We start from the raw sequence: 14,873 nt of genomic DNA on the forward strand, positions 1-14,873 counted from the left end.
AGAAATCCCAAGGCTGATCTCCTTCAGAAAGGACTGGTTGGATCTCCTTGCAGTTCAAGGGACTCTCAAGAGTCTTCTCCAACATCACAGTTCAAAAGCATCAATTCTTCGGCGCTCAGCGTTCTTCACAGTCCAGCTCTCACATCCATACATGACCAGAGGAAAAACTATAGCCTTGCTAGACGAACCTTTGTTGGCAAAGTAATGTCTCTGCTTTTGAATACGCTATCTAGGTTGGTCATAACTTTCCTTCCAAAGAGTAAGCGTCTTTTAATTTCATGGCGGCAGTCACCATCTGCAGTGATTTTGGAGCCCAAAAAATAAAGTCTGACACTGTTTCCCCATCTATTTCCCATGAAGTGATGGGACCAGATGCCATGATCTTCGTTTTCTGAATGTTGAACTTTAAGCCAACTTTTTCACTCTCCACTTTCATTTTCATCAAGAGGCTTTTTAGTTCCTCTTCACTTTCTGCCATGGCCTTGGAATACAGAATGAAGCAGGGCAAAGAGTAATAGAGTTTTGCCAAGAAAATGCACTGGTCATAACAAACACCCTCTTCCAACAACACAAGAGAAGACTCTATACATAGACATCACCAGATGGTCAACACCAAAATCAGATTGATTATATTCTTTGCAGCCAAAGATGGAGAAGCTCTATACAGTCAGCAAAAACAAGACCAGGAGCTGACTGTGGCTCAGATCATGAACTCCTTATTGTCAAATTCAGACTTAAATTGAAAGTAGGGAAAACCACTAGACCATTCAGGTATGACCTAAATCAAATCCCTTATGATTATACAGTGGAAGTGAGAAATAGATTTAAGGGCCTAAGTCTGATAGATAGAGTGTCTGATGAACTACAGAATGAGGTTCATGACATTGTACAGGAGACAGGGATCAAGACCATCCTCATGGAAAAAAAATGCAGAAAAGCAAAATGGCTGTCTGGGGAGGCCTTACAAATAGCTGTGAAAAGAAGAGAAGCTAAAAACAAAGGAGAAAAGGCAAGATATAAACATCTGAATGCAGAGTTCCAAAGAATAGCAAGAAGAGATAAGAAAGCCTTCTTTAGCGATCAGTGCAAAGAAATAGAGGAAAACAACAGAACGGGAAAGACTAGAGATCTCTTCAAGAAAATTAGAGATACCAAAGGAACATTTCATGCAAAGATGGGCTCGATAAAGGACAGAAATCGTATGGACCTAACAGAAGCAGAAGATATTAAGAAGAGGTGGCAAGAATACACAGAAGAACTGTACAAAACAGATCTTCACGACCCAGATAATCACGATGGTGTGATCACTCACCTAGAGCCAGACATTCTGGAATGTGAAGTTAAGTGGGCCTTAGAAAGCATCACTACAAACAAAGTATAACAATTAGGCACTAATTATTTGTATGTCTTGAACAAGTCTCCATTTACCATTTGACTTTTTTTACACCCAAAATAGGAGTGTTGTATGGACTGTTACAGGGAATTAACAGTCCTTGTTCCTTTACATTTTTAATGATTGGCTTTAACCTGTGTGTGCTCAACACACAGTTTTTCCATCAGCCCACACTTTGAGATTTACATTTTGTTCAACCAATGGGAAAGAAACAGAAAGCTCCATATGCATGAAAACAGAAGCCTGGACATTGCTTAGTATATCCCTCCCCAGAAGGGGTGAGGGAGACTTCAGCACCATTAGAAACTTGTGAGAAAACAGCACAGAGTCCCAGTCACAGCTTAAAGGATGACTGAAATTACAGCATATGTCTCGTCCTGACAGTCCCATTACAGAAGTGGACTGGGAGGAAAGCGGACCAAGGTCTTCAGTGACCACAGAGAAATTTTCCTCAGTTTCCAAAAGAAATGGACGGATTGGCCCTTCACAGTTATTAATACCTGGAGTTCCTCAGGTGTAATTAGGAGGGGAGCTTGTGTGGGGACCCAAAGCACCTTCAGTGACGATTATCTTGAGAGTCCAGCCCCAGGGGGCTACACCTCAGAGGGCAGTCTCTTCTCCAGCATGGTCTTTGCAGACCAGACATGGAGCCGAAGGCAGCTTAGATGCCTGAGGGCAATCCTGCTTGAGATATCTGTCCTTTCCACAGTAATAGCAAGCCCATCCCTTTTTACCTGGGTCCCTCCGGGCATTTTGCTCAGGCTGTTTCAGAGCAGGTCTAACAGCCATTGTTGGGGCATCAGTCTTCTGACTGGTTATTTTTTCCTATTTTCCTCCTCATCTTCTCTGCCATAACATACTGTCTGAGCCAGCTGCAACAGTTTTTCTAAAAACTGATTTTGTCCAAACGCCTGTTTTAGTAACTTATGGCAGATATGTGGAGCTGACTGAGTGAGGAATCTATTTTTTAGGACCATTTCTCCATCTGAACTTTCAGGGTCAACATCAGTGAACATGTAGAGAGCCTCCCATAATTATCTAGGAATTTACCAGGAGTTTCCTTCTCTCCCTGTTCTATCTCAGCCAACTTACCGTATTTAAAAGTCAGTGAGCACTCGCTTGAGTCCCGCAAGAATACATCCAGCAGAGGGAGTCTGTTATGGGAACTGCTTGGCTCCAAGTAGGGAGGAGGGCTATTTCGTGTTCCCACTTTCTCCTTACTTAAGCCATTCTTTGCCAAAAGTAGTAGCTTCCCCCAAAACTCAAGCTCTTGAGTCAGGAGTCAGTGTCTGTCCCAAAACATGTGCTACATCTCGCCAAATAAGGTCATAAGGTAAAGTTAGTCCCATAAAGCCTTCCATGTACCTTTTGGGTCCTCTAAATAGTCTACTGAGACTGAGGCAACCCCTCCTAGAACCCTGCCCTGATTCTCAGCCTGTTCATTTGGGAGCCTCAGATACAGAGGCAAAGTAAGAGAACAGGAGGGAGCTGTAGGTTTCACACCCAAATCTGTACCCTTGGGACACAAGTCTGGAATGTCTCACAGAGAGATAAAGAGCAAGACAGATGGCACTTGTACCCGTTTCTCTTGTTTTCTTCAGAACTGGTCTACTTGTAAAACAGTATCATAGTTAAGAGACCCTTCAAATGGCCAGGATTCCCCATCTTTCACAGGATACCATGACCATTCAGTATCCCAGAAGAAGATCAGGCATGTCTTCTTAACCTCTGAGGATCAAACTTCTCCCAGCATTAAAAAAAAAAAAAAAAAAACATTTTAAAGGAGTCATTCTGGAACTGCTGGCTCCCATCTGTTAGAGAGAAAAAGCGACAACCACAACCATGGTTTTTCCATCAGATGCGTCCTTCCCTGCTCTAGATGGGGCTGTACACAGACTCTCCACCAAAGCGTTCCTTCCCTGGTCAGACTTTGTCAGTCCCTCACCGACGCAGGCATCTCCCTCGTCCCTCTCGGTTCTACCACTGAGGCGGGGTGGAGACGCAGAAGGGGCAGACCTGATAGCACCCCAGGCTGCTGTGGTCCCACACCACCAAAGCCTGTGTTTATGGGCCCTCTTCTCCGATGCCACCCGGGGTGGAGCAGAGGAGTTTTCCCAGAATGTTCCCCAAGCCAGGGCTCCAGGGGAGCATCCAGCGTTCACATGCCTGTGTGCCTTCCTGAGTACAGTCCTGTCTGCAGTAGAAGCAGTGAGTCATAAAGGGCGAACATCAGCCAAGATATCCCATCTGAGTGTAACCAGGCCAGTATATGTATACCCAGGAGGTGGTGGGGGGTTGGCCAGAGATTAGATTATATTGGGGGAAAACCCTTGGGGAATCAATGGCATATCAAATACGGGACTTTCTGCAGTCACCCTGATTTCTGCTCCTATGGGGTGGCTTTTAAATCATGCATTAAGATGTGAATAGACCAATGATTCTGGGAAGAAGTCCTAATATTAGCATCTATTTCACAACCCCTCCTTGCCTATTAGGTGGCATCCCAGCCCTGGAGAAGGGCACGGGGCCCTGAGGGAGTGCAGAAACTTATCTCTTTGCAGAAGGACACGGCTTTCTCTATGAAACATTTGGGGTCCGGCCGCAGATCTCCTGGCAGGTGGACCCGTTTGGTGCATCCTCCACGACCCCCACCCTCTTTGCCCTGGCGGGCTTCAATGCCCACGTCATCTCCAGGATCGACTACGACCTGAAGGAGGCCATGCAGGATAACCAGGTGAGTGGTGAGCCGCATCTGCTCATCCACTTTCTCACCATCAGAACTGAAAAAAGCAGCTGTGCCTTTAGGGATGGTGATGAGCTCCCCGTGTCTCGGGACATTCAAGCCGAGTTACAGACAGTCTGGCTGGCAGGTCCTGGCAAAGAGTCCTGCCCTAAGGAGGGTCAGATGAAGGTGTAGACAGGCGGCGTCTGGCGGATTCCTCCGCCTCCTGTGGCTTTGGGAAGTCAGGGGGAACTTTGTGGAGGGGGCAGCAGAGGGGGATCTTGACCTGAACCCCTGAGAGCTGCGGGTGCGGCAAGGAGATTCAGGCGGGGACTGCGGAGGGGAGCTGGCAGCCATGTCGCCCCTGAGCCCTCACTTTGTTCCCTCCGGGATTGCAGCAGCTGCAGTTCGTGTGGCGAGGGTCCAGATCCCTGTCAGCAGAGCAGGAAATCTTCACACACGTCCTGGACCAGTTCAGCTACTGCTCGTGAGCACCTGCCTTTGGCCAGTCCCCATCCCAGCACCCTCCCTGGACCATCTCAGCCACATCCTTCTTGGCCAGCCCTGAGGGCACACACTGAGCACCCATCTTACAGAAAGAACAACTGAGGCCTGGACCCCAGCCAAGGTCCCGCGGTAGCAGCCATGGGGCAGATGGAGTGGCTCAGGCGATTGAGTCAAGACTTCCAAGTTCTGGCATCAGCCCTCCTGCGGGCTTTCTGGTGGGGGGCCCTGTGTCCAGTCCCTCTGCCCTCTGTTCCTGGGAGGTCGTGGGTAGAGGCTGAGCCCCCGTGAGTAGGGGAGGTGGGATGAAGCGGCAGCTGAGAGAAGAGGCAAGGGGGACTCACTAGCAGGTTCTGGGTGCTCTGTAGGACCAGAGTGATGTGCCCAAGTACCCACAGGGCTCACACGGGGGCATCTTCTGTCTACACAGCTGTCATCTGCCTAGCACTGCACTGTGCACCCCCTGATGGGAGACAGAGGCCTCAGTGCTCTGGCCTGCCTGAGCCCTGCCCGCCTCCCAGACCTTGTGCTGCTGCCATGTTCAGGGCTGGGCCCCTAATGCTCCTCTCTCTCTTAGTGAGGGATTTAACTGGGATGGCGAAGCCATCTTCCCAGGTCCATCCCTGGATGGCAAGTACCCCAGCATGGAAATCCCTGTCACTGAGGACAGCATCCCAGACTTTACCTGTCTCCTGGGGAAACGTGTGTTGCATAAAGCTTCCTGGTTCCAGACAGCACACGTCCTGTGGCCCTGGGTAAGTTAGGGTCCCTGGCCCTGGTTCCTCAACTCTGTGCAGGTACTGCTTTCTTCGATCTGACCCCAGCACTGGCTCCACCCAGGATTGTGTGTCCACCTCTAACCATTCCAGTGTCCATCCAGGCAATGGGTCACCCAGCCCTGGCTCAGTCCTCCTTCCCTGCACCCCAAGTCCTCATCCAGTCTACCAGCTTCTCCCGCCTCCCTGGATCATCCCCACAGTCTCCGCCTACAAGGCAGCCCCTCCTTTACACAGGCTCCAGCTCCTCCCCAGCTCTCCCCTCCTTTCCCCTTCTCAATGCTGGGAGCAGAGGCCTCGGCCTGAATCCTGGCTCCCTACTCAGGGGCTGTGAGACTTGGGACCCTCTGAGCCTCACTTTCCTGAATTGTGAAATGGGCGTGATGACAGGACCTGCTGCATTGGCTGAATTTGTCTTATCATGAAAGGCACCCTCATGGGACAGTGCGGGACACCAGTCAACATAGTCACAGCTCAACTGGGCGGAGCACCTGCTGTGCTCCCAGAGGAGAGAGCTAGTGAGCCCCGTGGAGGGCTTCAGTGTCCACCATGGGGAGAGGGGGGCGGTCGTGCAGATGAAGAGATGTGCAGGCTGTGCAGGCTGGGCTTGCACCCAGAAGGACTGGGCATTGCTTCTGTCCCCTGGCTGCAGGGATGTGACAGGCAGTTCTTCAACGCCTCACTGCAGTTCGCCAACATGGACATTGTGATGGATTACATCAACAGTGAAGCATCGGAGTTCGGTTTCTCAGTGGAGTATGCCACGCTCGGCGACTACTTCCGGGCTGTGCACTCTGACCAAGTCGCCTGGCAGGTCCGAGACCACCGCGACTTCCTGCCCTATTCGTCGGGTAGGAGCCTCTGGGGGTAGAGGGGGATTCGGTGCAAGGGAGATGTCACCAAAGCAGTGGCATGTGGTTTCCCAGCTTCCTCAGCTCTGCCAGTGGAACCCACAGGGCCACTGGTGCACAGACAGCCCTACCTCACCCACCTGCCTAACGTGGATTGCCTAGGGTGTGGACAAATACAGGCGAGCTCAGTGCTGTCCACTGTTCCTTTGCCAGTTCCTTTCTTTCACAAGAGAGGCTTGAGTGATGTCCAGAGGCAGCCATGGTTCCCAGCGGGGCACTGGCGGGGGTTGGTCATGCCCCTTGGGGACTTCGTCACGCCATCACCTTGGTGTCCAGGGTGAGGAGAGTGGTTTCACGGATCTCAGCTCCCAACGGCCCTGCCAGTCTGCTCCCATGGACAACCAGAGGGACCTGGTGGAAGGCATGCCTCTCCAGACCCTGATTTTCCTCAGAGGCACACGGGGCAGCCAGCACTCCAGCCCTTCCATTCTGTGTCCTGACTTCTGGGCCCTCATCCCTCTACATCCTCCTCTGAAGTCCTCCAGGGCCCCTCCCCACAGGCCATCCCAGGGGCCCAGGTGCTCACTGGGATTCTTTCCTCGTCACAGTCCTTCAGCACTTGGGCCTCTCCAGTCCTGCCCCAGCCCAGCCTGACCCTGCCAGCTGCCCAGGCCTTCCAGGGATCTCATACCATTGCTGATCTGGCTGGACCAGGAACCCTGAGATCACCCGCTGGCCTAGGCTGTGTCCCTGGGGACCCAGGCAGATCCATGCTGATCTATTCTTCCTCAGCATTTCCCAAGTGGGGTTCAGGGGCCTCTAAGGGCAGGCCCTCCCACCGACTCCTGGCCTTTCCCTCCTAGACATGCATCACGCCTGGACTGGATTCTATGCCTCCCGAAGTGGGCTCAAGGCACTGGCGAGGCGAGCCAGCAGTCTGCTGTACGCTGGGGAGTCCATGTTCACACGCTACGTGCTGTTGGCTCCCCACCCATACCTGGACCCAGCCTGGGGCCTGCAGCAGCTCCAGCAGCTCCGCTGGGCAGTCTCTGAGGTAACACAATGCCTCCCAGAGACAGGACAGGATTGGCTATTCCGGGGCTGTGTGTTTCTCCCTCCCTAGGTCAGCACACCTCCCTGTCCCTCGTCACTACAGGACTCTTTTACAGATGAGAACACTGAGGTCGCCTTTGGTCACAAGACCATGCATGATGAAGCTGCCCCAAGGCTAGGACCATGGCCTGCCAGGGTCCAGCTGTGGTTCAGTAAGATTTAAAACCAGACTGCCCCAGAGCAGAAAGGGCAAAGTGGAGCAGCATTGGTGTCCAACAATCCTGGCTGGATTCAAATCTCAGCTCAGCTCTATGAGCTCAGGATTTCCCTCTCTGAGCTCTAATTTCCTCCTTGAAAAATGAGAACTACATGCTCACTCAGGACACTAATGGGACAGTTGAATGTGATAATACACATATGCTGGTGGGCTCTGTGGCCGACACAAAGGAAGTTGTTCATAAATCTTCATCTTACTTGTCCCCCACTGTGCAGAAGGGAAACTGAGACCAGAGATCTCCTATAACTTGTCTCCTCTCCAGTCAGAAATGGGCCACACGGCCCATGAGATTCATACTCACTAAAGGGAATTGCTGGCAGGACCAGTCATTGTGCGGGGTGTGATGGGATTGACTTTAGCATCCATGAGGGCGAGTGGACTCGTGGCTGCACCCCACGGGGACTCAAGTTTCCCTTCTGGGAAGAGGAGGTCATCCACCCAACATGGTGCAGATGAGTACCAGGCCATGTGTGGGGTTGTCTGGAGCAGGTTATCAGCACTTATGGGATGACAGGGTCACAGAGGGTAGCTGGGCAGGGTCCTTTCCAGAAGTCTGTTTCTGTCCAGCATCAGGGACACAGCCATGTGTTTTCCCAAGGTCAACAACACTCGGGCAAGATTGTCAGCCGCTCTAGCCTCAGATTCCTGTTCTGTAAAGTGGCAGGAATCCCCAGTTCTCCAGCAGCACCTTCTGAGAGGGAAATGGTGTCAGGGCCCAGCGGACATCAGGACAGCAGGTGCTGAGCAGAGGCTGGCCTGACCCCACTCTTGCTCTGCTCTGGCGGGGTTCCAGGTCCAGCACCACGACGCCATCACCGGAACTCATGTCCCAAATGTGGGTGACATGTTTGTGGAGCACCTGAGCACCGGGATGCAGGGGGTGCACAAGCTGATGGCCTCCATCATCCAGGACAGGTCTCCAGCGCACTCAGGTAAGCGAGGCCCCTGGGGGCACAGTGGGCCATGGCAGGTGTCCGCCCCAGTCTGGGAAGAGAGCCTGAGGGTCAGGGGACGGGCTGGGACACCTGAGCTTCAGACTCGACTTCCATCCAGGGGAGGCTCTCGTTTAGGCATGAGCTGGGCAGGTGCCTTCACTTCACCGAGCCGTCTCCTCTGTGTGATTCAGCAAAGGCTGATATGCCAACTAGAGGCAGGAATAAATGCTAATGCAGTCCAGATGTTGCCAAGCACACGGCTTGCACAATTTAGTGTAACACCTCACATCTCTGAAAAGCTAGAAGTGCTACTGTCCTCACTTCACAGCTGAGGACACACAAGGAACACAGATCATGGAGCTGCCCAGGGTCACACAGGGAGGATGGAGCCCATACTCCTGAGCTGCACAGGGTCACACAGGTAGGATGGTCCCCATACCCCTGAGCTGCCCAGGGTCACACAGGGAGGATGGTCCAAATACCCCTGAGCTGCCCAGGGTCACACAGGAGGATGGTCCCCATACCCCTGAGCTGCCCAGGGTCACACAGGTAGGAATGGTCCAAATACCCCTGAGCTGCCCAGGGTCACACAGGGAGGATGGTCCAAATACCCCTGAGCTGCCCAGGGTCACACAGGGAGGAATGGTCCCCATACCCCTGAGCTGCCCAGGGTCACACAGGTAGGAATGGTCCAAATACCCCTGAGCTGCCCAGGGTCACACAGGGAGGATGGTCCAAATACCCCTGTGCTACCCAGGGTCACACAGGAAGGATGGTCCAAATACCCCTGAGCTGCCCAGGGTCACACAGGTTGTAATGGTCCCCATACCCCTGTGCTGCCCAGGGTCACACAGGTCGTAATGATCCCCATACCCCTGTGCTGCCCAGGGTCACACAGGTTGTAATGGTCCCCATACCCCTGAGCTGCCCAGGGTCACACAGGAGGATGGTCCCCATACCCCTGAGCTGCCCAGGGTCACAGAGGTAGGAATGGTCCCCATACCCCTGAGCTGCCCAGGGTCACACAGGTCGTAATGGTCCCGATACCCCTGAGCTGCCCAGGGTCACACAGGTTGTAATGGTCCCCATACCCCTGAGCTGCCCAGGGTCACACAGGGAGGGACGGTCCCCACACCCCTGAGCTGCCCAGGGTCACACAGGGAGGATGGTCCCCATACCCCTGAGCTGCCCAGGGTCACACAGGGAGGATGGTCCCCATACCCCTGAGCTGCCCAGGGTCACACAGGGAGGATGGTCCCCATACCCCTGAGCTGCCCACCTCCGCAGACAGGATGTATGCGTTCTTTTGACATTGTGGGCTTCACAGGTAGAGGATGAGTGGTCACCTCATTTTCCTGGAGCTGAGGGGATTCACCCCTGCAAATCCTGGGCAATTAGAGATAGGTGTCTTCCCTGCAGGAGCATGTGGCCCACCCACCCTCCCAGGATCCGCACTCACCCTGCTCTCTCTCACTGTGCTCTCCCCACTCTGCCTCACCCCTCACCCGCCCAGCTCTGCCCTCTTCTCTGTGTACAGTCCCATCTTACCTTCAGACACTGGAAGGGGCCGGGGTCAGGAGTGCAGCAGACTGGAATCCTGTCCACAGGGACTGGGGTCGGGAGGGGATGACGGACATAGAAAGGGAGGTAGAATGGGGTCCTTCCAGTGTCTGGTGAGTCCAGCCATTCCCATGAGCTCACGGGGGCAGCTCCCCAAGGAAGGGGCAGGTGGAGACCCCAGAAAGACATCCAGCCATGGGAACTGCATGGGCAGAGGCCGGGGACTGGACAGTGTGTGCAGTGTTCACGGATCTGGGAGTCATTGGACGTGGTCATAGATGGTCACCTGGGGTTGGGGGTAGAGCAGAAAGAGAGTCCAGGTTCATACCAAAGAGGGCTCCACTGCTGACCTTGGTGACTGACCTTGACTCTCCAAGCTCCAGAGAATTGTCTGTACATTGCCAGCTCTCCAGCTTTGGCGCCAGGCCGTAGGGCGTGGGTCACCTTGGACACCTAAGCCTTGGCTCTAGGCCTCAGTCTTCTCACCAGTAATGCTGGCTGAAAAGTAGAGATGAGTGAGGAGCTCAAGGACCCTCATCTCTAGGGCATGATCCCCCATCCCGCCTGGAAATCAGGACCCAGCTTGAACAGATGAGGAGGGGGTTGGACATCAGAGCCCATGTGTCTGTCTGTCCTTCCCCTGGGCCTCTGCAGAGCTCGTCTCACCTGCCTCAGATTCTCTTGTTCCGAGGGGCACCAGGGGTGAAGGTTGGGTCAGGTACAGCAGTAGATCCTGTTCTCTGTATGCAGGCCCAGAGCCTGGGGGACACTTTGCAGTGGTCTACAACCCACTGGCTTGGACGGTCACCACCATCATCACCCTGACTGTGGACTTCCCCAAAGTCAGCATCACAGATGAGTCAGGCCTCCCTGTGCCTGCACAGGTAAGGGGCACATCCCATCTGTGGTGCATGCCCTGTTGCTGACCCTGCTCTGCACGGGCCCCCAGAAGTGGGCATCTAAGGGGAAGATGTGACATGCTGCCCTGACTGTGAGGAGTGTCCTAAGGGTGAGTTGCCTTCAGGGTCAGTGGATCCACCCAGTGGACTGACCTTTCCCTTTGTGTATCTGAGTTGACCAGAATCCGCCTGTAATGCAGAGCCACAAGAAACATGGGTTCGATACCTGGTCGGGAATATCCACTGCATGAGCGCATGGTAACCCACTCCAGTACTCTTGACTGGAGAATCCCATGGGCAGAGAGCCTGGCGGGCTACAGTCCATGGGGTCACCAAGAGTCAGACAACACTGAGGTGACTTGGTGTATAAGTATGTATCAGTTCAGTTCAGTTCAGTCGCTCAGTCGTGTCCGACTCTTTGCGACCCCATGAATTGCAGCACGCCAGGTCTCCCTGTCCATCACCAACTCCCGGAGTTCACTCAGACTCACATCCATCGAGTCAGTGATGCCATTCAGCCATCTCATCCTCTGTCGTCCCCTTCTCCTCCTGCCCACAATCCTTCCCAGCATCAGAGTCTTTTCCAATGAGTCAGCTCTTCGCATGAGGTGGCCAAAGTACTGGAGTTTCAGCTTTAGCATCATTCTTTCCAATGAACACCCAGGACTGATCTCCTTCAGAATGGACTGGTTGGATCTCCTTGCAGTCCAAGGGACTCTCAAGAGTCTTCTCCAACACCACATTTCAAAAGCATCAATTCTTTGCACTCAGCCTTCTTCACAGTCCAACTCTCACATCCATACATGACGACAGGAAAAACCATAGCCTTGACTAGACGAACCTTTGTTGGCAAACTAATGTCTCTGCTTTTGAATATGCTATCTAGGTTGGTCATAAATTTCCTTCCAAGGAGTAAGAGTCTTTTAATTTCATGGCTGCAATCACCATCTGCAGTGATTTTGGAGCCCAAAAAAACTGACACTGTTTCCACTGTTTCCCCATCTATTTCCCATGAAGTGATGGGACCAGAAGCCATGATCTTCATTTTCTGAATGTTGAGCTTTAAGCCAACTTTTTCACTCTCCACTTTCACTTTCATCAAGAGGCTTTTGAGTTCCTCTTCACTTTCTGCCATAAGAATGGTATCATCTGCTTATCTGAGGTTATTGATATTTCTCCCAGCAATCTTGATTCCAGCTTGTGCTTCTTCCAGCCCAGCGTGTCTCATGATGTACTCTGCATAGAAGTTAAATAAGCAGGGTGACAATATACAGCCTTGACGTACTCCTTTTCCTATTTGGAACCAGTCTGTTGTTCCATGTCCAGTTCTAACTCTTGCTTCCTGACCTGCATACAGGTTTCTCAAGAGGCAGGTCAGGTGGGCTGGTATTCCCATCTCTTGAAGAATTTCCCACAGTTTCTTGTGATCCACACAGTCAAAGGCTTTGGCATAGTCAATAAAGCAGAAATTGATGTTTTTCTGGAATTCTCTTGCTTTTTCCATGATCCAGCAGATGTTGGCAATTTGATTTCTGGTTCCTCAGCCTTTTCTAAAACCAGCTTGAACATCTGGAAGTTCACGGTTCACGTATTGCTGAAGCCTGGCTTGGAGAATTTTGAGTATTACTTTACTAGCGTGTGAGATGAGTGCAATGGTGTGGTAGTTTGAGCATTCTTTGGCATTGCCTTTCTTTGGGATTGGAATGAAAACTGACCTTTTCCAGTCCTGTGGCCACTGCTGAGTTTTCCAAATTTGCTGGCATATTGAGTGCAGCACTTTCATAGCATCATCTTTCAGGATTTGAAATAGCTCCACTGGAATTCCATCACCTCCACTAGCTTTGTTCATAGTGATGCTTTCTAAGGCCCACTTGACTTCACATTCAAGGATGTCTGGCTCTAGGTGAGTGATCACAGCATCGTGATTATCTTGGTTGTGTAGAACTTTTTTGTATAGTTCTTCTGTGTATTCCTGACACCTCTTATTAATATCTTCTGCTTCTGTTAGGTCCATACCATTTCTGTCCTTTATCGAGCCCATCTTTGCATGAAATGTTCCCTATAACCGTGTATAAATTTCTACTTCCCATGCGGAAGCCAGCAATAGTCTTCACTGTTCATCTTTATGGAGGTGCTGTCGTAGGCGCAGGCCCCAGCTATGACACCCACATCCTGTGTGGTCCCTGCTCATCTCCTTCCCAGACCTGGAGCTAGACTTGATTATAGAGGTGACCCTCCTGTTACCAAGCCAGCCCTTCCTTGGGGAGATGGATCGAGTAATGCCATTAGTCAGCCATTCAGCAAACACTCCTGAAAGCCTGTGCTGGGCTTGGTCCCAGATGAGTGCTCATCCCTGGACTCGGGAGCCATCCTGGGATTCAAGGAGCAGACACAGAAATGGACAGTTAAGGCCTGGGGTAATGACCAGGCAGCCAGGGCAGTGATCCTTAGCTGAGAGAGAGGGGGACAATTCCTCTATATCAGGGTCAGGGGAGGGAAGGGTGTTGGGTGGAGTAGACCCAACATGGAACATCTCCCTTCCCCACCCAAAGGCACCACCCACCAAGCCGAAATGCTCTTTCTTAAATACTACTGAACACCTAGTATGTGTCAGGCGTTACTCTAGGCACTGGAGGAACTTTAATAACCAAGTAGACAAAAGTTCCTGCACTCGGGGGGCTCCTATTCCAGTGGGGGATCCAGGCAAGAAGAAAATCAGAAAGTATAGGAGTGACAGATGACAATTGTGGTGGAGGAAAAGATCAGGACAGGTTAGGGGTGTGGGGTGGAGATGGGTATCTCCTTTAGTTCAGAGAAAGGCCAGGCTGGAGCCTGCAAGGAGCCACATGAGCTTGCTCATAGCCCCCCAAATCCTCCCACAAGACCCAGAAGTGACACTTGCTCCCTAGAGACTGAAGAACCTCCTGCATGGATCCAGTGTCCTCATTCAATTCCCTTCCCTGAATCAGATGACGTGGAGCTAGAGAAAAGCTTGCAGGGTGACCTGGAAACCTCCCTCCTTGGAAAAATCAGAGGATTAAGAGACAAGGGAGCCCCCTTTAAAGAGGTGGAACACTGTGAGCAGTCTCAGAGGCAGGAACAGGAGGGAGTGTGGGAGGAGGGCAGGTGGTTTGCAGCCCCAGTAGAGAAGGAGGAAGAAGGGAGAGCAGATTGGACCCAGTTGAGCAGGGAGGGTGCAGGAGGGGAGCCCAGCTCAGCCCAGTGTTGGATGACCAGCTGTCTCTGTGTCAAGCAAGCACTCCATCCACCAGGTGTGTAAGCCCAGGATTTCCGAGGAGACTGAGGCACCTTCCATCCCTGACATCCATCATTCATCCCATCCTTCGGGTCTTGCAGGTCCAGCGCTCGAAGGAGATGCCCTCTGCCTATGACCTGCACGTGCTGACCACGATCCCGGGACTCAGTTACCGGCACTACAGCATCCGGCCCAGCAGGAGTTCCCAGGAGGAAGCGGGGGTGCCTGAGCCCTTTGTGGCCAAAACCACGCAGTTTGGAGGCCGACTCAGGAGATACGGTGGGCAGGTGGGCGGGAGCCTGGTGCCTGTGGAAAATGGCTGCTACATCGTCTTCATGGACCTGGACACCAACCTGATGCACAGCATCTGGGAGAGGTGAGGTGCAGTCATTGCTGCCTCTGAGACCAGGAGGACCCTGGGACCTGGGCATGTAATGCCCTACTTGGATCTCCATTTCCTCCGCCAAGGCCGAGGGTGTGATGGTGAAGCTCCCTGTAGTGCATCGAGCTCTATTCCTAAGTGTATGAGTCTAGGCCAGGACACAGAAGCAGCCAGGACCTACAGGATCCAGCAGAGGTGGTCAGGGGGAGAGTGTGGGGAGCAGCAGAAATGGGGTGCAGCCCCAGAACGTTCTGAGTCTCCCTGG

The 14,873-nt window shown here is 52.5% G+C and overlaps 1 protein-coding gene across 1 annotated transcript in view; it reads left to right on the forward strand.

The window, feature by feature from the left end:
• Nucleotides 1-14,873, forward strand: part of LOC133249184 (epididymis-specific alpha-mannosidase-like) — a 41,634-nt gene that overhangs the window by 16,632 nt on the left and 10,129 nt on the right. Inside the window, exons 4-11 of the mRNA XM_061419246.1 lie at nucleotides 3,955-4,127; nucleotides 4,514-4,602; nucleotides 5,197-5,374; nucleotides 6,048-6,246; nucleotides 7,110-7,300; nucleotides 8,370-8,508; nucleotides 10,822-10,955; nucleotides 14,328-14,602. Coding sequence (XP_061275230.1) covers nucleotides 3,955-4,127; nucleotides 4,514-4,602; nucleotides 5,197-5,374; nucleotides 6,048-6,246; nucleotides 7,110-7,300; nucleotides 8,370-8,508; nucleotides 10,822-10,955; nucleotides 14,328-14,602 — 1,378 coding nt within the window. The remainder of the gene's footprint in view (nucleotides 1-3,954; nucleotides 4,128-4,513; nucleotides 4,603-5,196; nucleotides 5,375-6,047; nucleotides 6,247-7,109; nucleotides 7,301-8,369; nucleotides 8,509-10,821; nucleotides 10,956-14,327; nucleotides 14,603-14,873) is intronic.

The sequence above is a fragment of the Bos javanicus genome, chromosome 6 (assembly GCF_032452875.1).
Source record: "Bos javanicus breed banteng chromosome 6, ARS-OSU_banteng_1.0, whole genome shotgun sequence".
NCBI classification, from domain to species: Eukaryota; Metazoa; Chordata; class Mammalia; order Artiodactyla; family Bovidae; genus Bos; species Bos javanicus.